We start from the raw sequence: 27,985 nt of genomic DNA, 5'->3' as shown, positions 1-27,985 counted from the left end.
CCTTCACTGGCGCAGGCGCTTTCGGGGAGAAACCCGTTTGTTCGTCAAATATGTAGCAACCGAAAGCGAGACACACTCACACACACAGTCTCACACCAATCTCAACTTTGATATTCATTAACGGAGGAGTAACGTGTCCTGCTTTTCACTTTTTTAAGGACAATGTTCATGTGTCTGTCCATCTGAATACACCTGAAGACGGATTCGAGGCGCCGTCTCGACCATTTCTACGCCGACGACCGTTAGCTGTGTTGCGGATACGACAGCGAGGTAGGTCGCTGCTGCTGCTGCCTGTCCGCCACCCGGCACCGCTAGCGAGGCTGTGAAGGCTACGATGCTAAAACCATTAGCAACACCAGACGTCGCAACGAACAGCAGCTAACGAGTGTGTTGTTATTAACTAAGAAGAACACAGATAATGTAGTGTGGTGTACCGGACGGCTACGAATAAATAGTCGTCATAGTCAAAGTACATTTACAGTGCGTAGCAACAACAAATGAAGCGTCAGTGTTGTTGTTAACCCCCCCACCCCCGATAACGTCAAATTGAATGGAGGCAGAGGCAGTTCAGTTAAGAGGTGGGTCTTATGCTGCGTTTGAGACAACTCGGAACTCGGATTTTTCTGATCTCGTACTTGAAAAGGTGAAACAGTAAAACATCAATTAAAATTAAAATGTTATTACAACACATTACAACGCTCTGTTTTAAAATGTTTGTCCTCTTTGTAATGTTTTTATACCTTACGTAAAGCACTTTGAACGCAACGTTTTTTCTAGGTCCGCCATGTTTTGGGGTTATTCTGGCGTGGTGCGTCTTTGAAGTCGGAACTGGGAAATTCAGGGTTCCGAGTTGCCACAAACGCAGCATTAGCTTTGTAGGCCATCAGTAAGACCCGCCTAGCCAACGTTAGCTAGCTGCGTAGCACTGGCGCTATTTGTTGTCACCAGTACCTGATAGCTTCTCAGCCGGCGTCACATCGGGGCTAACGTATCCGGTGTGTGTGTGTTAGCACGGCTTGAAATGTTAGTCACTCAGGGATGGAAGGTGGACTTGGATACGGTAAAGTTGTCAATATATTTCAGTAAACGTTCATCATTGCTAACGGTTATAGACAGGGTACGTCAAGATGTCAACAGTAAGATAGCTACGTGAAACAATTAGGCGGTTTCTGACAAGATAAGGCGGAATACTTTTATATCAATGACGTGACAGGGAAATAGCAGTGTGTCGGTGTTGGTTAGCGTTTAGCTGGTTTAGGATTAGCTAACGCCGGCTAACTAGCCCTGAGCTAACAAAGAGCCGTTGCTCCTCCTTTGCTTTGTAAGCTCGAGGCTGCCGTTTCTAATGGCTGTGGTTTCACTCATAAACCAGCGAAGACATTGGTTCGTAAGGCGAAGTTAACCTAAATTAAAAATAATAATTATTTTATTTTATTTTATTTCCATTGCCCGTCTGTTTTATTTATCCGGTTGTTATTGTCGCTAACATTGCCAGGTTTCGCCTTGACATTGTAGTTGTCTGCCTGCGCTGTTAATGGCTGCAAACATGGCAGGGTATAGATGACTAATAAGTAATAAGATTGTCATTGCAAGCCTGTTAACCATTACGAAAATAATCACACTGCACCGATCGTTTGTAGAGAGGTAAAGATATTTTTCTGTGTACACCGATGTGCAGGTTTATCGTTTAGTGTTCAGCGCAATTAAATATCGGACTGATATTAGCCTTAGATCTGTCCATATTAATTAGCTTTTGGATATCGATATACACGATTTCTTCTAGAGCTAGGGGCTGGAAAAATATCAGCTGTCAACTGTCCTCAATTAGTTGCTTTTCTTCTATAATAACAATATGTGAGACATTGAGATGTTAGTGTGTAGCTCCTGTGTGCTAAGGGATGCATGTTGTATTTGCATATCTAAATACTTATTCATCTTAAACATTTAATATGGCTCAACATTTAATGCGTGTTAAATAAAGAAGTTAAATGGTTTTTTGAATATCGATTGGGCACAGCTGAAAAATACATAACATTGAGTAGGACCTATCCTGAATGAAGCAACTGAGAGGTTACATGTCCCTCCTGTACATGACATATCATTTGGCAAGACAGCAAATTGTATCAAAGTAGGAGAACCTACAGACAGACTTATTTTTTGTTCATTGATAGTGTATCACAAAATGATGGTGGTTTGTTGCAGAGCAGCAAAATGCATGTGGTTATAAAGTAGTAAAGTGGTGTTGTTCACCTTTATGTGTACTGTAAATTCTACTTGTTAACACTTTGACTGGTCTCTAACAAATCTTGTTGACATAACATGGGTTACTTTTATAAAGCATATCAAGCAGCTTTTTTTTCTCCTTCTCTTACAGTGAAACTGGACTTAAGCATATCTGGAGACTCTGGTGATCCTAATTTTGCCTACAGTCGGACGCTTGGTGCCTGTTGCAGGCCGTGTGCATTTGTTCCCCACCTGTGATTCCTTATGCTTGATAGAAGCTGCACCCTGCGTCTTACAGGATGGATGGTGTGGACCTAAAGAGACTTGTGTATCGACATCAGCACTGTCTGTTCTGCTGTGGTGTTCAATCTTTTTCCATTTACAAGAGAACACCTCCCATCTTACACCTCCAGTCTCCGCACTATACATATAAAGACCGTCTTTGAGCAATAGAAAAGATAGCCAGAGATAGAAGAACTTTTTCCTTCTTAAGCACAGAGAGACACTGCTCATAGAGGCCTGTATGATGGACATGGAAATATCCTTATTTTAATTTTTCAGTTATTGTATACCCTTACTCTTAGTGTGGGTATTGGGATGTCGGAAAAGCCAGACGACAAAATGGTGAAGTTCCTGGCTCCCCCTCAGAAGAATGTCACCAGTTCTGGATCAGATTCAATGGTGAATGAGTGCCGGCCCACGGAAGTGAGACGCCGGCATCACACCATGGAGCGTGATCGATGTAACCCTGAACACCGTTTCTTGCGCCGCAGTGTCATCAGTGATTCTAATGCTACAGCATTGGCCCTCCCTTTACCCAGCAAGATCCCCATCCCAGCACCTCAACGGGTGCAGCCACGGGAAGCCACCCCCCAGCGTCAACAAGCTGCTGCTGTTGTTCATTTGCCGCGCACCGAAACAAGTTTAGCTCAAAATCAGGAGTCTGTTGATAATGGAAGAGGAGGAGAAGAAGGAAAAGATATAGAAATAGCCAAGGTGGATGTAGTGCCTTCAGACCAGGAACCAGCCAATGTACAAGATATCTGTGATGGGGAGGTGGTGGTGGTAGCCAGCTCTGTACCAAGCCTAGGAAGACCATTGCCAAGTCAAACGGAACCGGAAAGCACTGCTGAGGTAAAGGCAAATCAAGAAGAAGATGGCGAGGAAGAGGACAAGGACTCTGCCAAGGCACGAGCAGAAGCAGAGCAGAGAGAAGCTGAGAAGAAAGTACAGGATGACATTGAAGAAGCAGAGACCAAAGCAGTGGGAACATCACCGGATGGGCGTTTCCTAAAGTTTGATATAGAAATTGGACGTGGCTCCTTCAAGACCGTCTACAAGGGCTTGGACACTGAGACCACAGTGGAGGTGGCTTGGTGCGAGCTGCAGGTATGAATTGGTTTAACCATTGTTCGTATTACTTAGCTTCTCCTATCACTGTTATTTCAATACATTTTTCACTGAGATCATTAGCACACACTCAACATATCAGCAGTTTTAGAGATCATCAGTTACTCGTGTTTTTTGACTGAGTCACCATAGTTTTGTCATCTCATTTTGTTTGGGCCTGTTTTTACCAGGTGGAGTAGAGCCAAGGCAATTTCCTTCCGCACTGTTACCTGAGCTACTGTCTCTCTCATTTCCCCTCTGAGACACATACCTAGCAGAAGACTTGAATAGTGCAAAAAAAACAACTCACAACTTTGTTTTGTTTGTACAGCTTAATCCATGCTGATTGGCACAACTCCATCTCAGACTGAATGTTTGAATGGATAGTGTGTAGTGTACTTCACAATAAGACATTGTGAAATTACCAGAAGCTGTCAGGGCTTGTGTATTCATTGTTTATTACTGACTAATGAATATCTAAGGCGTTAGTGAGCTTGCGCTTCCGAGGTCGACGTTTTTTCCATTGCACTGGTAGTGTGTAGAATTCATGTTGGAGTCGTGATTTCCTGTATTCAGTTTTAACAATGGCAGAAAACCTTATTTACCATTTAAAAATAGTTTATTATGCAGAATTACCATGGCAATAATTCTACCATAAGTGGGAAAATTGTCGTCAGTAAAAGGAGATAAAAAGGAGGTAAAACTCAATAACATCGGTTTTCATTGTTTGCAATTTTCGAGGATAAAAGCAGCAGATTTTCTTCAAAATTGGATTTTTGACCTAGTTATTCTGTTCTTGGTTTTTATATCCTAACAGTTTTTAATGATGCCACCATTTGGTTTTGAATCAACCTCATACTAAAAATTAAAAAAAATTCTTAAAAGTGCTGGTCAAATTGTAGCTGTGCTGTCTGTCCAGTTAGTCAGTTCTTTAAAGCAGCTACATGGCCCATAGCAGAGTTTGACCTCATTCACCACATGACTGTTTGCTTTTACTGTCACGCTTTCACCCTGTCATGGGAGACGCAGGCCTCACACAGCAGCACATTCAACTACAGCTACACATGCTCACTGGTTTCAGAACAATGTGAAGATTGGAGGCACGTGCCCCTCCCCCCTCACACCGAGCGAATCAGGCGCATGCGCAATGTGTTTCTGCTTTGAATGCTGTGTGAATGTAAAATGGGTCACATTCCTGACAGAGGAATCTCCTGTGTGAAGTGCAGCAGGCCGGCTTTGCCTGCCAAGGCCTGTTTTTTCACTATCAGCCTTCTTCCCACCTCTCTGTTTTTCTGAACTCATTTAATTTCAAGCAACTACAACCTCCCTTAGTTAATATTCCACTTTGAGGTTGTATACTTACTCATACTTGTCTAATTTTTTCGTTCTTCCTTTTGATCTTAACCAACTTCAGCTCATTACTGTAGCACACATTGAAATCTCTGTGAAATTGATAGTTTTTACCTTGCCTGATCACTCGTATTAAGTTACTTTGTTGATATATAATTACTAGATTTATAATAAAAAGCTTATGTTGGGATATGTAAGGCACATGCGAGCAATCAATTGATAACTGAACATCACAAGCTACCAGGGCCAGTTCGCTAAAGTGATTTATGATTTTCATTTTTTTTTTAAATAATTTACTGGTTCACTGGCTGAAGATTGGGAAATCAATCAGCATGTTATCACTTGTATTGAGAGATTGATCGAGTGGAAAGAGGGACTTAATTAGAGCTCCTACAGTTAAATGTGAGTAACTTTGTTCACTGCAGAAATGAAATGTGCTCATGTAACCTGACACTCATTCTCCTCCTTCCTCTGTCGTCCAGTGAGTTTCAGTTGTAGTAACGCCACAACAACTACACAGTAGCTGAAATCCCCTCGTTTGCTCGTTATGGCTGTCCTGTGATCAAGCGCCACATTTACATTCCTCATACATCCTGAGGGCAGCTTTACATACCATGTAAAAAAATATAGTGTAAGAATACATTAATTTAAGTAATTGTTAGTTTAGTTTCAACTGTTCAATCTCTATTCAAACAAATGTGTAATTACTGCCATTTCCTTCTAGGTGTATTTTTACAATGATAAAAGTATATTGACCATTTTCTACTTTTTTACAGTAGATAAAAAAACAAAAGACCTGTTCATTCTGGAATTAGTGATGTAGAAAGCAATCAGTATGTTTTTCACCGAGAATGTGGTGACAGCTGGAAGCAAAAGCAAAACCCATGCCTGTATGGTCATAAAACCAGTCAGACAGGTTTCGCCGCCTAAAATCCTTTAATCTTCCTTCAACATGGCTAAAATTGCAGACCTAAATTAGTATCCCTGTTAGGCTGTAACGCTCATGACATACTAGAAAACCAACAGCGTTATGCTCAGATCCCAAAGTTTTACCTGTGGTTGTTAGGAGTTTTTCTTTGATTTATATATTTTCTTTATTAATTACACTATTTTTCGGGAGCTATACAATGAGAAGGTCCTCGGTAGTCACAGAGGTGTTTCACTCTGACCAGACTGTTGCCAGACCAACCAATCCACTTTGTCTTTCATCGAGCAATGCTGTAATCATGGCGAGAACCTTTTAAATGTGTAAACTTTAAATGAAATGGCCCTGGCTTAGTCAGTCTGAAAGGCCATCTGTCCACAATCGTCTAAGAATTTCTGAGCGTCCACCCTTTTTCACCCACACATGAACCCCCTGCATTTGTTCCGGATCTCACATTGCAGGCATGTCTGAACAATAAGTAGGTCACCACAGAGAGGAAGTTGAGGAAAAAAGAGGAATAAATTTAGGAGCCTCCCCCCTCTTGCTCACTCATCCATCTTCAGCCATGTCATCCTCTGCTTGTTTCCTCCCCACCTCTTTCCTCTCCACTAGTGGCTGTAGTCTTAAATGTTGAAAGATGAGGAAGAGAACCAAAGGTATCCTGTCGATTTTATGGGGGCTACATGTCCAGCTGGCTTATGGTATCAGCTAGGAGTGATGCGCTGCATCCAAGTAGTATAACAGCTGTGTTTTCTTATTTTGGTTTACTATATTTGCCTGTAATGTACAGACTATGATGGAAATACACAGCATTACTTTTATATTGTATTGTATAATCTGTATTTATATGTAAGTGTAGTTTTGATTTCGGAAAAAAGTTCCCTTTATTAGTAGATATACAGTATTTATTGAATTGTCTGATTCATACAAATCAACCAGTCACTTTAATGAAAAGATTAATATTTTGTGGCTCAAATCAACAATGAAATGTGCTTTCACAGTTCATTATGTTGAATTGACTGGTGCCCTTTCAATCCTGTTTTTTATGAATAAGTTTTCTTCTGCAACATTAAAATCACATGAATGGACATAGTGGCAGATGGGAAAATGGCCCGGATCCATCATCTTGTCTTTTGCTGACAGCTTGACTAACAGTCGCAGTGATATTTGACCTCATTGCCATGTAGTGTCTTGGTAACGCCAAACATTTCTTCCCTCGGAGACATGGCAAGCTTAATGCTTTAACTTTGTATCATCACTGAACTTTTAAACATGACATTTTAATTTTCAGATCTTAATCGATGTTAACCAGAGGGCACCATCTAGCCCTCAGTGTCAACCTCAGAGCAGGGACCTGACAGCCCCAGCCCATGGCAAGATCATAGGCTTTTTTCCACTCATTCTATTTTTAGCGTTGTTGGGTTATTTATGATAGCATTTGCCTAGAAGCAGTATTTTCTGCTCTGCTTTTGTGAAACTGTAGCCTACCTGGCATTAGACCTGATTTCACATTGAACGGATACGTCATAGCTTTATTAGTCTTGGCTCAGTGATTATGGTTGCAATTAATACAATCATATTTATAGCAATATTTTTCTGATTGCATGACAAATCTATGAAAAGTCACAGTGTTGGTTGTTGTTCTGTCGTAGTTTGTTATAGCTTTATTCTCACTGGTTGGTTTGTAACCGTATTCTATTTTCATTCAATAGTTTGTAGCCCTTCTCTGATTGGTTGGTTGGTTGATTTGTTCTGTATCTGGATTTCTTCAGGTTGATTTTTGCAGAGTAGTCTCCTGCTTGCTGCACTGCATGAGAGGAAGGACTTCCTTTGGAAACACGATTCCTGACTCTTATTGTATAAAGTGAACTGGCGATATCAAAGGCTGGAGGCATTTTGTCCATCCATCCACCCATCCATCCATTCATCCATCTATCCATCCTAGTGACCATCCATGAATGCAATATCTCAGTAATGCCTTAAAGAAATTGGAGTCAAGGTTGAACCAGGGTTGAACTGATTAGATTTTGCTAGCCAATGGTCAAGGTCCCTTTGTGAATGGATTTATCTCGGTAATGCCTTGAGGGACTGTGGTCAAATTCACCTGAACTCAAGGACTAACTGATTAAATTTTGGTTGGCATAGGTTGCACATAACACATTAGCCAATAGCCATAGCTCAAGCATGAGCACAACAATTACAATACTTCACACAAACTGTTAATATTTCATATGATTTTGATAAACTGTGATGGAACCCGAAACTAGTCTGAATGGCGGAGAAATACAGTAGTGAAGGAGTAAGTCTGCTATTCATGTGCTTCTTCAGTTTATCACATTTCTGGGCAGTATTTTACAGCTGAGTTATGATATTGCAGAGGCGCTGGTGGCAACACGGCTCCGGCAAAATGAGTCATGCCCACTTTGTGAGATAGAGCTGCCATGGCTCAACTGCAGCTGCTCTCGCATATGATCTAAATGTTGGACTCTTGGAGCTGTGGTGGGTTTGGAAAGCCTCAGCTGATATCTAAAATTTCAATATCTTACATTTACTAAAATGTCACATTTCTTCCCTAAATACATGCTGTATTAAGGTTAAATATTGTGACATAATCTGGATATATGCTTTTTTTAAAAACACTTTTGTGATTGCCATTTGGTCAGCGCATGATCTAAATCTTTTATGTGTTAAAGAGAAGTAAGAGAGAGAGAAATGACAATATTCTGACGTTGAGAAGTAATCTGAATAGTAATGAGGGAAAGTATTTCTTCTTGTTTCACATCTGTTATTCAGTAAGTGATGATTATTTGGCCTCTCTGCTCAGACTTCATGGATGTAGCAGAGACTGCACTGTGACCAGCGACAGTAAAAGCAGAACTTTGCACGGGCCAAAGATCTCTTTAAAGTGACAGTTAAAGGTAGTGTGTGACGTGTGTCTTATGATTGTGTTGCGGAGCCAAAAAACAAGACCAATTCCTTGAGGGTTATTTTACAAGCCCTGGGGTCTAGATCCTTTAATGTGGTTTCGGTAAAACGTTCTCCATTTTCTTTCCTCTTTTTTATGTAGGTCACATAGGTGTGAACTCAACGTAATACTTTCTGATCACTTTGTCAGCTCAAGTTTAATCTTGTATTATGTTTAATGCAGGATGAGGTCAGAGCAGTGTGTTTGCATGGGTCATCACATATTATTATTAACGCTTCCACCTGCTTCAGTGTTTTCTTTGTAGAGGTGGAAGTTGATGTCAGATAAACAGGTGAAAATATCTACTTTATCTTATATCTTAAAAGAATGCAGCCAGTCTAACTGGTTTAGACTTGTAAAGGCGTATGTTTTAAATGAGTTATCAGAGGGGCAGTGTGCTTACAGTGTACTTACAGTAGAAATGCTGTCATTGATACAGTAGTTTGGTATGTGCGGGGGTTGGGGTGCTGCACACCCTTGGCTAAGAATTCAGAGGCTGACTACAGCAGTGGATATTTTGCATGACTGTTTTCACATGATGTGCAGAAACCAAGACAAAGGGGTGCTGCCCCACTAGATCAAATGCTGTGGAGAAGTAGGTCAGTTGTTCCAAGTTACATGGTGGAGCCCCCATTATCTTCCCTCACCCACTGTTTCTTGACATAGCTCCATGACTCAGGGTCTTCTCTGCCCCTTCTAATTGTTTACACGTTTCCACTCAACGTCTCATTTTGTCTGCCCTACATCATGCCAGACATTTCAAACATTCAACCTCAAACCTCCAAAATACCTCCAGCAGAGGTTCCAGTGGTCTAAAGTATGTTTTTCTTCATGTCAGTCATTGGAAAGTTTTTTATCTCGTGCTGACACATACACAAAGTCTCACACTTGCTCTCCATGAGGCTCCAGCATGCTGAATTTCCTGGACAGCCTGGCCTGTAGCCAGGTCTCTGGGGTTTTCAAGGGAGGTCTTTGGCTGCGGGTTTTCACTGTGCTTCTAGCTGGTATTGGTTAGCTACCCTATAGAAATGCATATCGTAAATGTAGGTCACACCAGGAATTACGCAAGGAAACCTGAGAAGGATGTTGTACACATTCCAGATTTTTTGTTAATACGCAGACCATACAATCGGTATTTCTGCCCGTCCTTATTTATGCACCAGGCAGTGTATGGTATGTCCAATCCCACTGTGCACAGTCCAGCCAGTCTATATAAATTATTCTATGATTCATTGACAGATCTGTCAGCTGCCAGACATGTGTCGACTTGTATCGTCCATATCTTTGTTCAGATTACAGGCCATGGTGAGCAGCACAATCTTAGCCTCACACTAGATACAGTTGGTATCTGAGGGGCTGGGCGCTGTGTCAGTATCTAAGGTCATTAGTCAATCGTCGTTGTTATGAACAATAACACTACTCAGTCTAAATTAATGGAATGAATCAAGCCAAAATCACAGTAATAAATAATCCATTCGCATGCATCAATAATGCTGTGATGAATATTTTATGTATTTACATTCAAATGAATGGGGATGTGGTTTCAGACTTTTGGATCACACTGTTCTGATGTGGTATAATGTATATTGATATTAGTTATGTTAATATAAATATATTATTCATTTCCCATTGTTCTTAAATCTACTAGAGAGTGGCATGTGTCTGTTTGTTGGTTTGTTTTTGATTGTCTGCCTGACAGTCTAGTCTATACCGTCATTCATTTTCAGTCTCGCTGTGGCTCTTGCTTGTTTTGGTTTATTTGAAATCTAGGACATGGCTAGATTCGCTTCTTGCCAGAGAAAACAGGGCGACATCCCTGTGCTCCCAACTGAATGCGCACTTGTATATCAGCAACATTTCTTTAGAGCGGGAACTGTTTATTGTAATTCTGTATTATTTAACCTTTTATAGGTATTTTTGAAAATGTCAGGTTGCCAAGCTGAAATGTCACCTTGGCTGTAGATTCAGAAACATTTTTCTTTATAAATTGATGCATTCAAATGGCCATGAATAGTTTTCATTATTCCCCTTACACTTACACACTACCTTTTCATAACTAAATAACAACTACATAGACAGTATGTGAATAAATAGTGCTACTCTCCGTGTTGTGTGAAATCTTACAGTATTCTCCCTTTATCCCCTACAGGATCGTAAGTTGACAAAGACGGAGCGACAGCGCTTTAAGGAGGAAGCAGGGATGTTAAAGGGACTACAGCATCCCAACATTGTCCGCTTTTATGACTCCTGGGAGGGACCCTCCAAAGGCAGGAAGTGCATTGTACTGGTCACTGAACTCATGACTTCTGGCACACTCAAAACGTGAGTGTATACACTACAGCTGGGCCCTATATATATATATCACTTAAGATGATGTTCTTTAACTTGAATATGTAAATGACTATAAAAAACAAAAAAAGTTTATTTGCACTTTTGTGATGAAGCAGAGAGGATGTTAAAAAAAATTCTGATCTGTTTTCTTGAAGGTATCTGAAGCGGTTTAAAGTGATGAAAATTAAAGTGCTGCGGAGCTGGTGTAGACAAATCCTCAAGGGGCTTCACTTCCTTCATACTCGGGCTCCCCCCATCATCCACAGGGACCTCAAGTGCGACAACATTTTCATCACAGGCCCAACAGGATCCGTCAAGATTGGAGATTTGGGACTGGCCACACTCAAGCGTGCGTCCTTTGCCAAGAGTGTTATAGGTACGACTCCAAAGTCACTTCTACTCTCTGGTCCCTGTCCTTTTGTGGGGCAGAACCTTTTCTGAGGTCATGATAAACTGTTGTGTATTGAAATGGTGATGTTTTAAGAAGGTATATCTGTTTTACTCGTTTTTCTGACGATGTGGTTCAAAAACAGACCACAGCGTTTCAGTTGTCTCTCAAACCACAGCTCAAATGGAGGCCAAACACTGTGGTAATCTTAGGAAGATAACCACAAGGCTTTCGCTCTCTGAACTTGCGCAGTATTTTTTATTTAATCAATTTTGGTCATTGTACAGAATAGTTCTGCTCTATGCTTTTCCAAAAAGAGGGTTTTTTTCCAGGCATCTACTGAATGTAAGTAGCGCCTATTGTTTCTCCTACTGTTAAATATCAGTAACGTTATAATAGTTGTCATGCCTTCTTGCAGGCTAACCTGGCCATGGCTAAAGGTATGGCCATTGCTTCTGTCTTAGACTGGTCTTTGTTCTGTGGTTTGGAAATATGTGGTCTGTTTGCCATTTACACCTATGATGTTTAACATCTCTTTTCTATGGGTTTGCCTCAACAGGTTTTTTTTCCCCTAGTGTTTGTCTCTTACTGTCCTTTAAAATATTGCAGGACCGCTGAATCTTTTTGCTCCATCTTTGTGTCCAGAGAGCCCTACCCACTTTCTCTCTGACAGCCCTTTGTCTTTGATTTTTTTTTGTTTTATTTTGTTTTTTATTTATTTATTTATATATTTTTTTACTTTCACATTCTTGGGTATGTTTTTAAAATGTAGGCTCTAGCCTCAGCTGTGCCCCATTCTGCTGTTTGGAATGAATAGGGTACTGCTGGTCATTGAGTAAGTATGAACTTTTATGGGCCTGGTAAGTCTGACAGTGTGCTGTAACACACATCAATATCAAAAACAATTACATTCAAATAACCAAATCCGTTTTTCTGTGTAAGACCTGATATTGAATGTAAAATTATCCTTTAACTGAACCAGGCTGATGTGCAGGGACACACTGCTCAGTACAGTTACTAGCTATGGGATTTGCTTCTCTCAGCCTTGACCGTAACAGTTTTGTCCTGCAGGTCAAGAAGAGATGGTAAGTGAGACTTCGAAAGGTGAGTTTATTATAGAGTGCAATGTTAATGACTGTGGTTGTAAGGTAAGGTCTTGACAAAAGTTATTTCCATAGCTGGTTGTATTTCGCATACAGAGTTCATTGGCATCCCTTTGAACAAATTGACCTGCATTCTGGCCTGGGCATTTATTTTAACGTGCTTAATTGTAAAGCCAATTTCATATAATAACATTAATTTTGGTAACAAGTGTGGTCTGCACATCGGTAACCTCAGTGACATTCTTACATTAAAACATGTTAAGGTCTTACACAGACAAACAAGTGCCTTCTTCTCTGCAGTCTAACTGAGCCCCGCTTCTCCCTCCTTTTTTGTTTTCTGTCTCTTTTTTGCTTTCCTTCCCCTTTTTCTTTTTTTCTTTCTCTTCCAACTTTCACCTCACAGGTTCTACTCCAGGAGATGTCAACAGGCTGGTCACTCTTCTCATCCTCCTCTTCCTCAACCCCTCACGGGTTGGAGGAGCAGAGGGGCAATGGGTTGTGAGAACCCCACTCAATCAGTAAGGGAGTTCGCGAGTTCTGAATAGTTGTTTTGATTTAAGGTACCCCTGAGTTCATGGCGCCTGAGATGTATGAGGAGAAGTACGACGAGTCAGTGGATGTGTATGCCTTTGGAATGTGCATGCTGGAGATGGCCACCTCAGAGTACCCGTACTCAGAGTGCCAGAACGCTGCACAGATCTACCGCAGAGTTACCAGCGTAAGTCTTACCTTCAACCCACCCTGTCACCCCTCTGACCCTGCCTTCACCTCTTCCTATGTGCCAAGAAGGCTAGTGTCCCAATCTGGAAAAAAATATAAATATATTTTTATATATTCCTGCCATTACTACATTTCTATCTTCTAGTATTGTATTTCACCTCTTAACTCAAGTGTGTTCCTGTATGTCCCAGATAATTTTCATTTGCCACATTTTGAAGAACCGACAAACACCAAAAAGTTATTTACACCAATGAGCCCCTTAGATTCACCCCTGTACCATTTTCCCTTTTTCTTTCTTTCTTTCCCTCTGGATTATGTTGCAATATGTCAGCTAAGCATGTAGACTTTGGGTGTGGATGAGTGAAAAGACCCTGAACAAGCACAGTCTTGTTGTTTTCTTAAGGGCTAATGGTTTAGTCTTGTGATTATGCCATAAGGGCAGTAACTGTCACAAAAAAGAAAAAAGCACATATTTTAAGTCTTATTCATACAGTTCACACTGGCCTACAGCTGAAATACATAGTCACTGATATGACTCATTCATATGATTCATGCAATTACACGTCTCAGTTAAGAAGGTTGAACTTGCTCCTAGATGTTATCTAAAAAGTACTGTGAAAGCTCTAGCAATATCCTTAGTTTATTATTAACTACAAAGAAGTTCAAATACTTAAATTACTGAAGTCTGTGCTACATGGCTCAACAGAGCTTTTTTTATTTAACCTGGTGCAGTCGTGCCAGTTGTTAGCTCTCTTAGTTAGTCACAAGATGGGTCATACTGCAGAGCACTAAACACACCTGCCTCGATTTAAGAAACAAAGTGCTATTGTGTTGTTAAGTCTGTATTCAGACAGTGTGACATCCTCTGTTTTTACAGTAGAGCTCCTTGGAGAGATGGGCTGTTGTTCTTCCTACTTTGTCATTTCAGCTCAGCTGTTCAGCTCTCATCCACTCATCGTCATCCGTTTTCCTGTAGCACCAGGCAGTTTCCTGTTGCTATTGGCTCAATTCGTCTCATCCCATCAGCTGCCCTTTACTGACTTATACCCTCCTTTTCTCATCATTTGACATTTTACACTTTTTAAATGCCACCAGACAGAATGCAGCGCATCCTTTTAAGATTGTTTGAATGGATTTGTGTGGAGATTATGTTTCCCACATTTCATATTGTGAGTTTTGAGATATATAACACCATCACAAAAGTTAAGAGGGAGAAGTTAATTTAAGGTTGCAATCATTTCAGTAATCTGAAGACGACAGATGTTTTGTGGGATTAATTTAGGATCTATGAGTTAATGTAGACAAGATATGGGGTAGTATCCAAAATAAGAAAAGGTTAAATGAAAACCATTCTCATTCAGGTTTTTCTGTTTCCCATAGGGTGTGAAGCCTGGCAGCTTCGACAAGGTGGCCATCCCTGAAGTGAAGGAGATCATCGAAGGATGCATTCGCCAGAACAAGGATGAGAGGTCTCTAACTTAAAGAACATGTTAACCAAGTTGAGGGTTGTCGAAGTTTCCAAGAAAACATTTGCTCACTGCTTGTCTCCCCTATTTAGGTACTCAATCAAGGACCTTCTGAACCATGCCTTCTTCCAGGAGGACACGGGGGTGCGTGTTGAGTTGGCAGAAGAGGATGATGGAGAGATGGAGGCTATTAAGCTGTGGCTGAGAATTGAGGATATAAAGAAACTCAAGGGAAAGTACAAAGACAACGAAGCTATTGAGTTTTCTTTTGACCTCAACAAAGACGTCCCAGAGGATGTGGCGCAGGAAATGGTGAATTAAACTTTTAATATGTTAAAAAAAAAATCAACATCTCATTAATACTGTTTCATAAAGACTGCATGACACCTGAAAAAAAGACACATTATTTTTAGGTGTTTTCATCACTATCCTTTAAATGTTCATTAATGGATTCTGCCTCATATCTTTGTGCTGCAGGTTGAATCTGGTTACGTGTACGAAGGTGACCACAAGACCATTGCAAAGGCTATAAAGGACAGGGTGTCTCTAATCAGTCGCAAGAGAGCCCAGCGGCAGCAGGTGTGTACTTTTGTTTACTATTCAGGTTTCTACTAAATTCACTTGAATTATATTATCACTCCAGAGATTAATTTTGCTGTGATGTTCACAAGTTGCCCGTTTTATAGATTTTGAAACATTCCCTGTTCTCTGTCTTGAAGGTCAGAGAAGATCAGGAGAAGAAACGGCTGGATGAAGAGCTGCAGAGTCAGTTACCGCCAGCACAGCAACCAGGCCAACAGTCGAGCACTGAGTTGCCTCAGACTCAGCCAGTGCCCCAGCCTGCGTCTTATGTCCCTTCACCACCAAACCAACACAGCACACACATGTCTGCCCAACCGGTATCTCAGCAGAGCCTCCAGAGCTCCAACTACAACACTCCTCAACCAGTCCAACTGACCGGGATGGGACAGGTCATACCTTATGTCCCCCCGCCGACTGGACAAATCCCAGTGCCAGTTCAGGTTCAAAGTGTGGCCACCATCCACCCAGAGTCGGAGGATCCTGAGGCTGACCAACACCAACAGCTACAGCACCCTGCAGGAGGTGTGTGTCAAATACACTAATACATACACTAATTTTTTTTTTTTCTTAGAATGAAATTGGTTTTTGAAGGAGAGTGCATATAGAGTTCATAAATTAAACCCTCATGGTCCCCTCTTGCAGCCACTCACATGGGTGAGAAACTACCTGGCTCCTCCATCCTCCCCGAGGCCCAGCCTGCTCAGCCTGGACTGTCCTACAGCTCCACTGCTGGTCAGCACCTCCAGCTGCAGGTGTCACAGATGCAAAGTGATCAGCACCTGCCAGTGGTGAGTCATGCGTTGAATAGGACATATGCCTGTGTGTCATAAGAAATCTGACGTGTTTACCAAGGTGTGTGCTCCGCAAAAGGCAGTGTATATTAAAAATACAAATAAAAATGTACAGACTAGATGTTTATATCCCTTTTTTCTGATTTGGGCCGTGTTTTCTCCTTTGTAGCAAGTCCTTGTCATTGCTAAATTCAGTGTAGACTAGGGGACAGTGTAGACAGTCTCTACAGTTGCCTGTGTAGTAAGAACAACTCACAAATCTCCATCAACTTCCCACCCACAGACTTGGCCCTCAACACGGGGTTTTGGTTTCTATCACTTTTTCTCATTTTTCTCATTCTCTTGACATGTGTGGCTGTTTTCTTTTTGTGGTGTGTAAAGGTTCAGCCCCAGATTCAAAGTGTCCAGCCTGAAGTTGTCCCTGCAGCATCCGCAAGCCAGTCTGTTCCAGGGGCGCCTCCGCAGGTAAACATTGTACTGTATTGATGAACTAAAGAGCAACTAAACACCACCTGAAAAACATTGTTCCACTGACCTCAGTGATGTTTGCAGATCTGTTGCACCTGACAAGCTTATAGCAATGTCACACCCTAAGTACTTAACAGCAGCAAATGTGAACTCTACACTCTCAACAACTCATTGTCAGCAAAAACATGATTTTCAGGGGTTGTTAAGTTAACCTTTAAAATCTGCACTGCTTGAGGTCGATGCGTTGAAAGTAGCTGAGTGTTCAAATCCCTGAGTCTCTCCCTCGTTTACTTTTCTTTTTTTATTCTCAAGTTTCGTACTCTTACCCTGTGTTATGTTTTGTTTCTTATAGTACGGAGTTTACTACCAACCATCGCTCCCCCCTCAGGTAGATAAAATGTCCCATTTTCCTGTTACCGCTTTTAGATACACCGTCACCATTCGCATAACATGTTCTGGCAAACAAAAGTAAATTTATGTTAAAAAAACACCCAACGCTGTCAAGTAAACAAATGATCTGATAGGTGTAGCTATGTTATCTAAAAGGTAAGTGCATGTGGCTGCAGAATGAAGTCTAAGGTAAAATATTTAGATAAAAAGAAACCGGATTTTCAGGAAGAAGCTTAAGCCACAGTAAAATGAAAACACTTTCTTAGATTTTCTTTCCTATTTCTGCCACTGCATTGTAAACCTGTCTTTTCTTATAGATTCCCACCCAGCAAGTGATGCTACCCCCGCCCTCTCAGTCGACAGGCCCCCCGCAGCAGCCAGAGAGCAGCTCCACTCTTCCACAGGCCGGAGCTCAGCAAATACAGGTGAGACACAATTTCCTCAATCTTGTTTACGACACTAACTCGCGTACATTTTAACTCACTTATTCCACTGTCACTTCACCAGGCTACAGTATGAATTTCATGCTGTCCATTTTTATGTTTTCGTTCTTTCTAAAACTTTTTTTTCTCTTTTCTCTGAACACACACCTCTCATCACTGCATCGGCCCCCTTTCTTTCTTCCACTCTTGCTCCTCTGCATGCTGCTTCTTCCTGCATGACTCTTACTTAGTCTTGGGCTAATGATCCAAGTCCTATCCTGTCTCCACCAATCAACGCAGAGCATCTATACTTCCTCTATCAGGCCTCATGCCTCTCTGTTCTTCAGGTACTCTACAGAGCACAGATCTAATTTGTGTGTGGGTAGTGTATGTGAATTCGGTGTGAAGCATGTGGTTCACACTTCCTTACAAAGTTTCTCTTCCTGAAGTATGTGTACGTTCATTCTTTGAAAAAACAAAGTCCACATTTTCCATGATTTTGATTCATTTTTGGTAAATGTATTAAATACATGTAAATCCTACTACAAAGTATCACCACAAGTAAGATATGGAGGGCAGTAAGAGCTCTTGGTAATTTTTGTGTTATTGTTTGATACTTCTTTTTTATTTCTCTGTCTTCCTCAACATGAGAGCAGAAAATAGTATTTGTTTTTATATGTTACATTGTGACCATAATTCAATGTAACAGCTCACATGTTTTATTTGGGGCCTAAATTCCTGCATGTAACAGATACAAGGTATTTTATCATGGGCAAAACAAATCACAATATTGTCATCATAACATGGCTTGAACTGGAAATGAACTTAACAGCAGTAACCTTTGCCAACATAAATAATATTGTAATAAGCACAGCTGAGGAAAATGGCCTCACTGAAGGAAATGGGATGAAAACTCCATTGCACAGCAATGTTTACTCTCTGCCTGAGAGCTGAATAATGGCGTCTCTTGCGGTACCCAGATGCAACAAAGTCCTCCATGTTTAATAGCTCCATCTAGTGGATGGTCTCGTTTCAGTCAGTACATTTGCTGTAAAAAAAAAAAAGTTAATCTGTAAAAATGGCCAGATTAAACTGAATGAATAAATGAATTAGATATATTCTAAATGGTAATGTAGAAACAAAGGGATTTGCTTTTGACATTATTGATTTCTAATTATTTTTTTCTGTTATAGGCTCCCGTGAGTGTTCCTCAGTCAACATCAGCAGAGCAGCCAGCTCTGGTTCCTCCATCTGTAGAAAGGTGAGAAGGAAGTGATTTCTTTTTTGTAAAGGTTTCGTCAGCACCACCAGCGTCTCACCCTCTCATGGACTCGTGTCTCCTACAGCTGTCTGTCAGATGCAGCTTCAGGTCTCAGTGACGGCAACGAGGGAAGTTCTACATCGGGGGGTCGCCACGAGGGACGCTCACTGAAGCGTCACCAGAGGCGATCCGTGCGTAGCCGCTCCCGCCATGAGAAGACTGCAAAGGCCAAACTCAATGTTCTCAGTGTAAGGATCTGAACCGAGAACTTTATTTTATTCTTCCTTATTCTTCTCTTTCCAACTGAACATTTTTAACCAAAAACAATGTTTTGCAGATCTCTAATGTGGGCGACAGAGTAGCAGAATGCCAACTGGAAACGCATAACAGGAAGATGGTGACCTTCAAATTTGACCTCGATGGGGATAATCCAGAGGAGATTGCACAGATCATGGTAGTAGTGGTTCAAGTTAGAGCCATTCTGCAGGACGTCCTCCCGGTATATGTTGCCATATTTACATTAGCTGAACGTTTTTTGCTCTGTTTCAGGTTGTGAGTGAGTTTATCTTGGAAAACGAGCGGGAATCCTTCATCGAGCAGGTCCGTGAAGTCATAGAGATGGCTGATGAGAAAGGAGAAGGAATTAATGAAGGAATTCCTCAGGTATTTCTTTCTCTTCTTCCCTCTAGTACACATCATTTTACTATCCATACGACTGTCCACAATCTGACTTCAACCACCTTTTATCTCTTTGCAGATGAGTGACCAACAACAGCCTCAGCTGTCTGTTCCCATGGTGCCAGGTGAACAAACTTAACCCTAAAACAGTGTTAACTGTTCCTCTTCTTGACTGTAAGTCTGACTTCCATCTCATATCTGACTTTTTTTGATCTTTCTGTCAGGTATTTCCCCGAGTACAACAGCCCAGGTGGTGCATTCAGCGGGGCGAAGGTTCATCGTCAGCCCAGTGCCAGAGTCGCGTCTTAGAGAGCAGTTCTTTGGAGCTTCTTCTGCTAACACTTCCTTTGGAGATGAGCCGGGTGAGAGAAACATTTCTTGTATTCTCAAAGTCGATGTTTAGTTTTTTGTATCAGAAAACTGCTTAGAATATAGACGTCACATTTTATTATCATATAAATAGCAGTGAGTGTCTGAAGATTCATTATGTTACACACACACAACTCACAATGTAGTATGTTTCATTTTATCATTATGTTTTAGAAGCTATTTTCACATATTTCTCTTTGTCAGTTTCAATTGATATAATATAATACACTTTGTAATTTTTCATTTTTTATTTTTTTCCACCTCCAGCAATGACGTTGGGGCTTTCTCTGTCTGCTCCATCTGGGACCCTCCAGCAGGCGTTCAGTAAGATACGGCCCCCTCGTGTTGAAAGAGGCAACACCATCGACCCCCCTGCTACTGACCCAGAACCAAGCACCGTCCTGTCCACTGAACCAGGACTTGGCACAAACTCTACCAACACTGTGGCTCCCTCAGAGCCTGCCGCTTCCACCACTAGCACATCTTTTCCTGCAGTTTCTCTCCCAACCACAGCCCCAACATCCTCTTCACCTCCCTCAACTGGGAGGGCTTCCCCTCCTGTATCCCGTCAGTCCCAATCTCCTGTCCCCGTCCTCACTGATCCCAGTCCACCTCCTCAGTCCTCCCATGAAACAGCCCCCTCACAACCTCCACCGGCTGCGAGCGTCCCTCCCTCGTCTTCTACCGGTGTTTCTCCTCCGTCGGTGCAGACCTCTGTCCCTGCGGTAACTGGGCCTCAGCTGAGCAGTAGTTCTGTCTCTGTCTCCTCTGGTGGTGGCGTGGCGTCGTCCAGTAGCGCTGGTACAGCTCCGACTTTGGAGCAGCAGCAGCACCAGAGTCAACCTGCTGCCGGTTCTGCGCAGCCAGTGGAGTCAGAAGGGGCCGAGCTGCAGACGAAGGCCGCCGGTAGAGACGACATCCAAGCTCTGGATAAGAAGCTGAGGTCCCTCTTTAAAGACCAGAGCACCGCCTCCTCGGCGTCACTGGATCCCAGTCAGAGCACAGGAACCTCGTCTCCTCCCACCGGGACGACCTCCCCTCCACCTGGAACCGTCCTCATGCCCCCGTCAAACCTTCCTCTCACTTCTGGGGTCCAAGGTGTCCAGGGCCCCACAACCACGCCAGGACAGGGTATTACCCCAGCAGGACACGCTCATACCCCTCCAACTAAGCCCAGGGCACAGGTTGGTGGAAACTGCAGCATCCGATAATAGATACAAAATACAGTTAAACGCTTTAATTTGTGTGTTAACTTCCTACTTTATTATTTTTAGACCTTGCCCATTGGGTTTGATCCAGCTGCTACACCTCCCACTGACCTTGCGCCCCCATTACCTGGACCAAATCAGGTGAGTTTCACATTGTCACTGCAGTACAACGTGCACCATTGCGTCTGTTTTCTTAGACGGTTTTACTTTATATCCTGTCTGTGTCAATCCGCAGTCACAGAAACCCCTGGGTAATCTGGATGCACAACTGAGGAGGGCTCTGAGCCCGGAGACGGTTCAGGGCGGTAACAGGGCCCAGCCTCCAGCTGCAGGTTTCACTCTGGGACGTTTCCAGGTACGTTTTAGACGCAGCTTAAATTTTTTGTGGTTAATTTAGTGTAAAACGGGCAATCTAAAGGTTTAATAAAAACTGATCTCCATCTTCCTTCTCAGGTATCCGTTGCCACAGACGGTGTGTCCGGCAGTGTCCCAGATCCCTCCAGCGTCGTTTCCTCTTCCTCTCTCACGCCATCCTCTTCAACGTCATCCTCCTCCTCTTCCTCTTCCTCTTCCTCCCCCTCGAGTCCAGAAAACACCCTCCATCGGTCATCGGCTCTGTCCAAGGGGATATGTGATACTGACACTGATGGACCGCCAGCTCTCTCTGCTGGTCCTGCCAGTCAACCTACCACTATTGGGCGCTTCCAAGTGTCCACAAGCAGCAACGCCGCTGCTGAACCCAGCACTGGCTCTAAAGTGGGACGGTTTTCAGTCACAGGTGCGCTCTCGGTTCACAGAAAATTAATAAAAGTCCTCCTCAGATTGGACTAATATATTGCAGAGGGTCCTGCACTGTACCGAGAACCAATACAAAACACATGTTTTACAGTGCTACTGATAAATTCACTACTATCACTTTTAAAGAGCTGGCTAAATGAAGAATAACAACGGGTCTCAAAATCAATGGTTGACCTTTTTTTTTTATCTCAGCTGTTCTTTTATTCCTTTGATTATGTGACCGTGGTATAAGCAGGTTAATGCACTTCATGGTGCCATTTATAGAAAGTTATGGACTCTGTGGAGACATCTTCACCTCCCCCTCATCTGCTGTATTGAAATATATTTTTACTGTAATAAGAGCTTTAATACCACTGGCAGACTCAGGGGCTTTCTTCTGAGCCTAAATATCGTTTTTATTTATATTTCTATCATATCAATAGATAATTCTTGGATTTGGTCAGAACATTTGCATGAATGAAAGAAAAATAAATTTTCTTCCTAACAGAGATAGATGCTGACTTTAATTCATATGAGGTCTGCAGGTAAACCTATTCTATTGCACTAATGCTCCTGTGTTAAATGTCCCTCAGTGACCCCGGCTCCAGCTGCCAGCTCCAGTTTGCAGAACGGGCCGTCGTCTTCAAACTCTGACCCGCATAACGCACACGTGAACTACAGTAGTGACAACGACGATGACTCTGAGACCGAGGACGAGGCTTTGCAGAAAGAAATTAGCCGTCTGAGAGAAAAGTACGTCACATATCTGCAATTTTACATTTTACTCTTTCCTCTCATACAGATGTTAGTTCACAGTGCAGTAGCAATATTTAACATCACTGGGTTTTTTTTTTATTTGCACACAGACATATGAAGGAGATCCAGGCCTTGCACAGCCGTCACAATGAGGAGATAGAGGCTCTCTTCACAAAGATGGGGAAGCAGCCTCCTCCGTCTGTCATCTCCTCTGCTGGGACCATGCCGGGAGGTCGACGCAGGCTTAAAAGCAAAAGCCACAAATCTCGCAGTAGTGGACAGCCCAGCCCAATACACTCGGGTAAGAGCACTGAACCGGCTCTTCAGGTTTTTGACTCTTGAGACATTTTTTTGAGAACAATACTGCCGTTTGTGCTTTATGTACATGCTTTACCCCAAAAAGCTTAGCCTTGGAAACAGTATGTTAATGGTTGAATATAGATAGAAGCTTTATTGTCATTGTAAAAAGAAAAAAAGAATACAACGAAGTTGCCAGTGGCCTCAAGTGTCCTAGACAAATATACACAAAAAACATACACAGGGTTCCTACAAAAGTATGGAATTTGATTTTATACATTTCCAGGTTTGGCAAAGTATGAAAAATGGAAACTATAGTATGGAAATATATTTATCTTAGTACTTATCTGGGTTTGGTCTTATGTAAAGTTATTTGGGTTAATTATTTTGTATGCGCTATTAGCTACAATCTCCTGGAAATTATTTGGTGACATAATGGCATACAAATTCAGAATAATGAACAAACGATTAATTGCATAATTTATTTACATGATACACATCTAATTACTCAAATGTCACAAATTACTTGAATTTTGAAATTAGGGTCTGGAAAAAGTATGCAGTTTTGAAATTTCAAATGTGTAGCAGCCCTGCATACACAACAAGACTGGCCAACAGGAGAAATAAATAAATAAAATAGGCTAAGAATAAAGTGATGACAGTGCAACAACCACAAAAAGTGCAACAATCTCACTCTATGCTGTGTTTACGACCTGCAGCCTCGCCTCAGAGCCTCCATGGTTCAGAGTCGCCTCCAAAGCAGGGTTCACCCTCGGCATCAGAGGCCTCAGAAACTGCAGCAGATGCGTCGCAAGCAGCTGGCAGGTCGTCCCTGCAGCAGCTCCGATCCTCCCCATCCATGCCCAGCCTCAGCAGCTGCTCCACAGGTAGGCGTAAATACTCAATCCTGTCACAGTGAGCGCTGCATGAATTGATTTCCCTGATTTAATTTTCTCTTTTCTCCATCTCGCCTCTCTTCTTGTTCCGCAGGATCACTTGGGACCAGCACCACAAACGGTTCAGGTCACTGCCAGAACCATTCGACGTCCCTGACCCAGGCGACTGGACCCGCCCCCACTGCCTCTCACCCCCAGAAGGGCAAGGGCACCTTCACTGACGACCTGCACCAACTGGTGGATAACTGGGCCAGAGATGCCATCAACCTCTCCCACTGCAAGAGAGGTCCTAAAACTGGAGCACAGGCAGCGCTGGGACATGACGTAAGCATTTCATGTTTTCTAAAAACTAGAGCATTTTCAGTGACGGGAAAGACGGCGCTGTAAAATAACGGCGCCACTGTTTTCAGTAATGAGCAGTCAAAAAAGTTACTGTTTCCCCCGTTGTTACACTGTTACCCATACTGACAATAAAATGTGCCGTTACTTGCCGAGAAGAAAATAATACACCCGTTTAAGTGTAGCTACGTTATATACACTTTTTTACTCAGTCCATCAAGGCGGAGGAATATTGAGTTGGTTAGTTCCAGATAAACGGGAGGTTATGGTTATGGTTATTGTTAGGGGGGCGAGTCCAAGTAATTTGACATATTTGAGCATTTTATAAAAAACCTTAAGCAAGAGTTACTTTTCCTGGTAATTAGTTACTTTTAAAATGTAGTAATTCAGTTACTAACTTTTAGTTACATTACTATAACTAATTTCTTTTTCAAAGTAACGTTTCTCAGCATTGAGCATTTTCTGTCTGTATGCTCACATACGATAAATTTTCCTGACCTCTTACTGTTTATAATAACGCTGCATATTCAGAGGTAAGAGTTCTTTTTTTTATTTTATTTTTTCTATCACAGATAATCCCTCCAGCCAACATGGGCCGTAAATTCTCCGCTCCAGGCTACCTCTGCCCAACAATCCCCACGCCTTCCAACCCCACGTCCTCCACCACCAACCCAGCCAACCCCCCCGTCCCTCTCGGGCCCCGAAAAGGCTCCCTGGGCCCGGTGGCCCCGGGGTTCGGCGGCTACGCCTCGGCGCCGTACAGCGCTCCTCAGTGGGCGGGACCCACAGGCACGTGCCAGGTCAGCATGATCAACCCTGCACAGCCACTAACGCAGTACCAGCCGCCTACGACAGCTTCAGTCCCCTTGCACCAAGGCTACCACATGGGAACCGCGTCAGCCCCCCAGAAGTCCGTCAGCCCCGGAGGCTCCAACCTGAGGCCCACATAGCGCGGTCCGAGCGGTCCGAGCCCCCCGGTCCAGGCCGAGACGGCGCGGCCACACAGGGCAGAGAGAGCAGACAGTCGTTGATCGAGAAACACGAGCTCTCTCCGCACGTTTTGCAGGTTAGCCGTCTGGGTATTGTGCTTTTTGTTTTAATTTCATCTTTTATCATTGTGTTATGAGTTCATCCGTGTCCTCTTGGGCAGAACGAAGTCTGCCGGGCAATTGGAGGGAGAGTGCAATACATTCGCAGCACGAGTCTCACACTTAGACTGCCATTAGCTGTGGAACTGAAGCTGTGCTGAGCAGGTTGGTTGTGTCCGGTGATGTAACTAACGACCCAAAACGCACAACCAACAGCAGCCAAAGAAGTCTTTTGAGAGCAGACGTTGACATGTTGTGATTCCTTTGAAGAGGAGAGCGTAGGAGACTTTGTGGTTGACATCCTTTCTGATCCTGACTTAAAGCCAAACTGGCACTGAAAAGAACTGAACTGAATATCACAACATACACACACCATGACTTAACACTGACCTGGTTGAGCGGATTGGGATGGTAGGATCTGTTGTCTTGAAGGGCGAGGGAGAATGTGAGTGTACAGAAAGTGGAAGATAAAAGAGTGGGACAGTAGTTTGTCCCAGGCGGAGCAGTAAAGTGTGATTGTTGAGGTAGGAGAAGGAAGACATAGTAAGTTCAGCTGGAGAGTAACGGACAGGGTTGGAACTTGAATACATCCCAGTTGCTACCTATCGATTAAAAATGCAATAATGGCAAAGAGTAGATAAACTGTCCCTTGTATCTGTGGCCTTAATCCCCAAACACATGAAACATTGACTTTGTATATAGATATTTCTTCACCGAGTTATGATTCCATGTTTAACATATTTATGTCGCTGTGAGAGTCTGGTGTCAGTGTGATTTCAGTTGTCTCTGTCATATAGCTTTATTGTCATACTGATTTATTCTTCACGTCTGACATGAAAGCCAGTGGATCTGCCACATAAAGAGGCGCTGTCCAGGTGTTGACCACCATCCAGAGTTTAAGTGGAAGAACTGATGAGGTGATGCTGCTGTAGATCACAATCTGTGTAGAGGGCGTTTGCAGGGTGATAAATTATTTGTTTTTTTGTTTTTTCTGATTTTTCACAAGAATGAAATCTCATCAAGAAACCCATGTTGACAAATGAAACCACTTCACTTAGCTGTGGGTGTGAGCAATTCGAAGTCTTCTCATCATATCATACAAAAGTAACCAGTTTTGGTTTATTAGTATCGTAGTTGTGGAAGGTTTCGGACGCAGCTCTCTCCCACTTTTCTCCCAGTTGTTTACAGACGGTGCTCAGCACTCTGACGAACAGGTTGATAGCAAAGTCACGTCACATTAAATATCTTCGCCCATAACATTTAGCCGTCTTGTCTCAAATCACAAGTGTCTGGGGTTCTCTTTCTGTGGTCTGTTTTTGTATGCGTTATTTAATAAAAAACAAACAAATGTTCTTTATGGACCTGTATTCAACCATCAGATTTTGATGTTGTTTCACTGTAATTATTATTAAAGGTTGTTAAACAACATGTAGTTAAAGGAATATAAGAAGTGCAATTGCAGGGTCGTTGTTATTGGTATCCTTCTCAGTACGCAGGAGTAGTCCTGCGGTTTATTAAGCTCTTCTATCTATGGCTGCCCTGCCCCCTTTTCTATTTTATTGTACATATGTTAATGTGAGGTAAACGCTTTCACGTAACGCTCTGTCACTAGAGTATGCTTGTGGTGACCCACTCTACATGCACATGCACTCTAACCTGTAAACATGAGGAACACTTTAGTGCCTTGCATCCTCACTAATGACAAGTTCCAGACTCATCTATAGTCCTGTAGCTGTGACTGTACTGCAGAAAAACCAGTTAGCTTAACCTGTACACAACACAAACACAACCTGACCCGGCCAAGTCAGAGGATATCTCACTCTGAAACACTGCACCAGACACCAAACACACACACACACACACAGGACTGCAGAACAAAGAGCACACTGAGTAACGTGGAAACAGTTTCTTTTCTCTCTACAGTTACATTTGTGTTGGATGTGTAATCAGCTGTGTATTTATATTTGGCTCATGCGTACTTGGGTTTTTGCTGACATTTGTTTTGTTAATTTTATTATTGAACCATTTCATAGAAGCACTTGTTCAGGCAGCGAGTGGAGCTGTATAAAGGTTTAAAAGTTGTCACTCTCAATGCTGGCTAAATTTTTTTTGTCTCATCACCTCACACGAGTGCCATGCTGCCGCTGTGACTCTTTCACCTGCTCGTAGATTGGATGAATAGTTAAACTTCTCTAGAGAAAAACTAAGTTACTGCAATGCAGAATATGCAATGTTTAAAGTTTTATAAGGACTGAGGGGTAATGGAAACATTTGCATGCTGATGAGGGTTGTTACTGACTTCAATGTTTTTGATATTGGAATATTAGTAATTTTTTTTTATTATTATTTGCCTTCCTGAGTCATCACAAAGTGTTTAATTGTCTGTTTTAATTTACCAGTATCACAGGCACAACTTCAATATCAGACTATCAATGTATGATTTCTGCATGCTGGCTTCATTGGTGTTTAATCTTACAAAATGACAACTGGCCACTGTACAGCACAAGCTCACAACAAAGCTAAAGGTCCATGTGCTACTATGATATCAGTAATTATCACAGACCTTCATACAGTACTGTTTGAGGCTACTGACACGCAGTAATATCTGTTTTATTCTTATTTCGGATCCCTCCTTACAGACTTCCCGTGATTCAGTGTCTGTTTTGTGTATGTTTTTCACATTGTACAAAATGTAAAAACAAATAAAAATATCAATTAAAGCACTTGTCATGCTTATTGGTGTAATTAAAAACATGTTAAGACCAAACTATGTCTTTTATTCACCAGTTTGAAAGGAGTAATA

At 42.3% G+C, this 27,985-nt stretch overlaps 1 protein-coding gene across 3 annotated transcripts; it reads left to right on the top strand.

The window, feature by feature from the left end:
* The first annotated feature begins 23 nt into the window (after window positions 1-23).
* On the top strand, window positions 24-27,902 carry LOC146986003 (serine/threonine-protein kinase WNK1-like). 3 transcript variants are annotated; one of them, XM_085779547.1, is made up of 29 exons: window positions 24-270; window positions 2,375-3,612; window positions 11,002-11,174; window positions 11,339-11,559; window positions 13,235-13,392; window positions 14,775-14,863; window positions 14,953-15,172; window positions 15,338-15,439; window positions 15,580-15,964; window positions 16,085-16,230; window positions 16,615-16,698; window positions 17,054-17,089; window positions 17,409-17,516; window positions 17,765-17,860; window positions 18,707-18,774; window positions 18,860-19,022; window positions 19,112-19,228; window positions 19,324-19,437; window positions 19,532-19,577; window positions 19,677-19,814; window positions 20,089-21,005; window positions 21,096-21,170; window positions 21,265-21,384; window positions 21,483-21,807; window positions 22,400-22,559; window positions 22,673-22,863; window positions 23,579-23,746; window positions 23,850-24,079; window positions 24,667-27,902. In XM_085779547.1, the coding sequence occupies exons 2-29, from the start codon at window positions 2,821-2,823 to the stop codon at window positions 25,042-25,044; spliced, it is 5,820 nt and encodes a 1,939-aa protein (XP_085635673.1). In that variant the 5' UTR covers window positions 24-270; window positions 2,375-2,820; the 3' UTR covers window positions 25,045-27,902. The 3 variants fall into 3 exon arrangements, with proteins under 3 accessions (XP_085635673.1, XP_085635674.1, XP_085635675.1); XM_085779548.1 differs by lacking the exons at window positions 24-270; window positions 17,765-17,860 and adding an exon at window positions 895-1,060; XM_085779549.1 differs by lacking the exons at window positions 24-270; window positions 17,054-17,089; window positions 17,765-17,860 and adding an exon at window positions 895-1,060.
* Window positions 27,903-27,985: the final 83 nt, after the last annotated feature.

This window comes from Trachurus japonicus, chromosome 6, assembly GCF_045865225.1.
Source record: "Trachurus japonicus isolate A0001 chromosome 6, Traja_1.0".
In the NCBI taxonomy this organism is placed as follows: domain Eukaryota; kingdom Metazoa; phylum Chordata; class Actinopteri; order Carangiformes; family Carangidae; genus Trachurus; species Trachurus japonicus.
The sequence above is the reverse complement of the archived record's forward strand: the minus strand, read 5'-3'. Positions and strand labels throughout refer to the sequence as shown.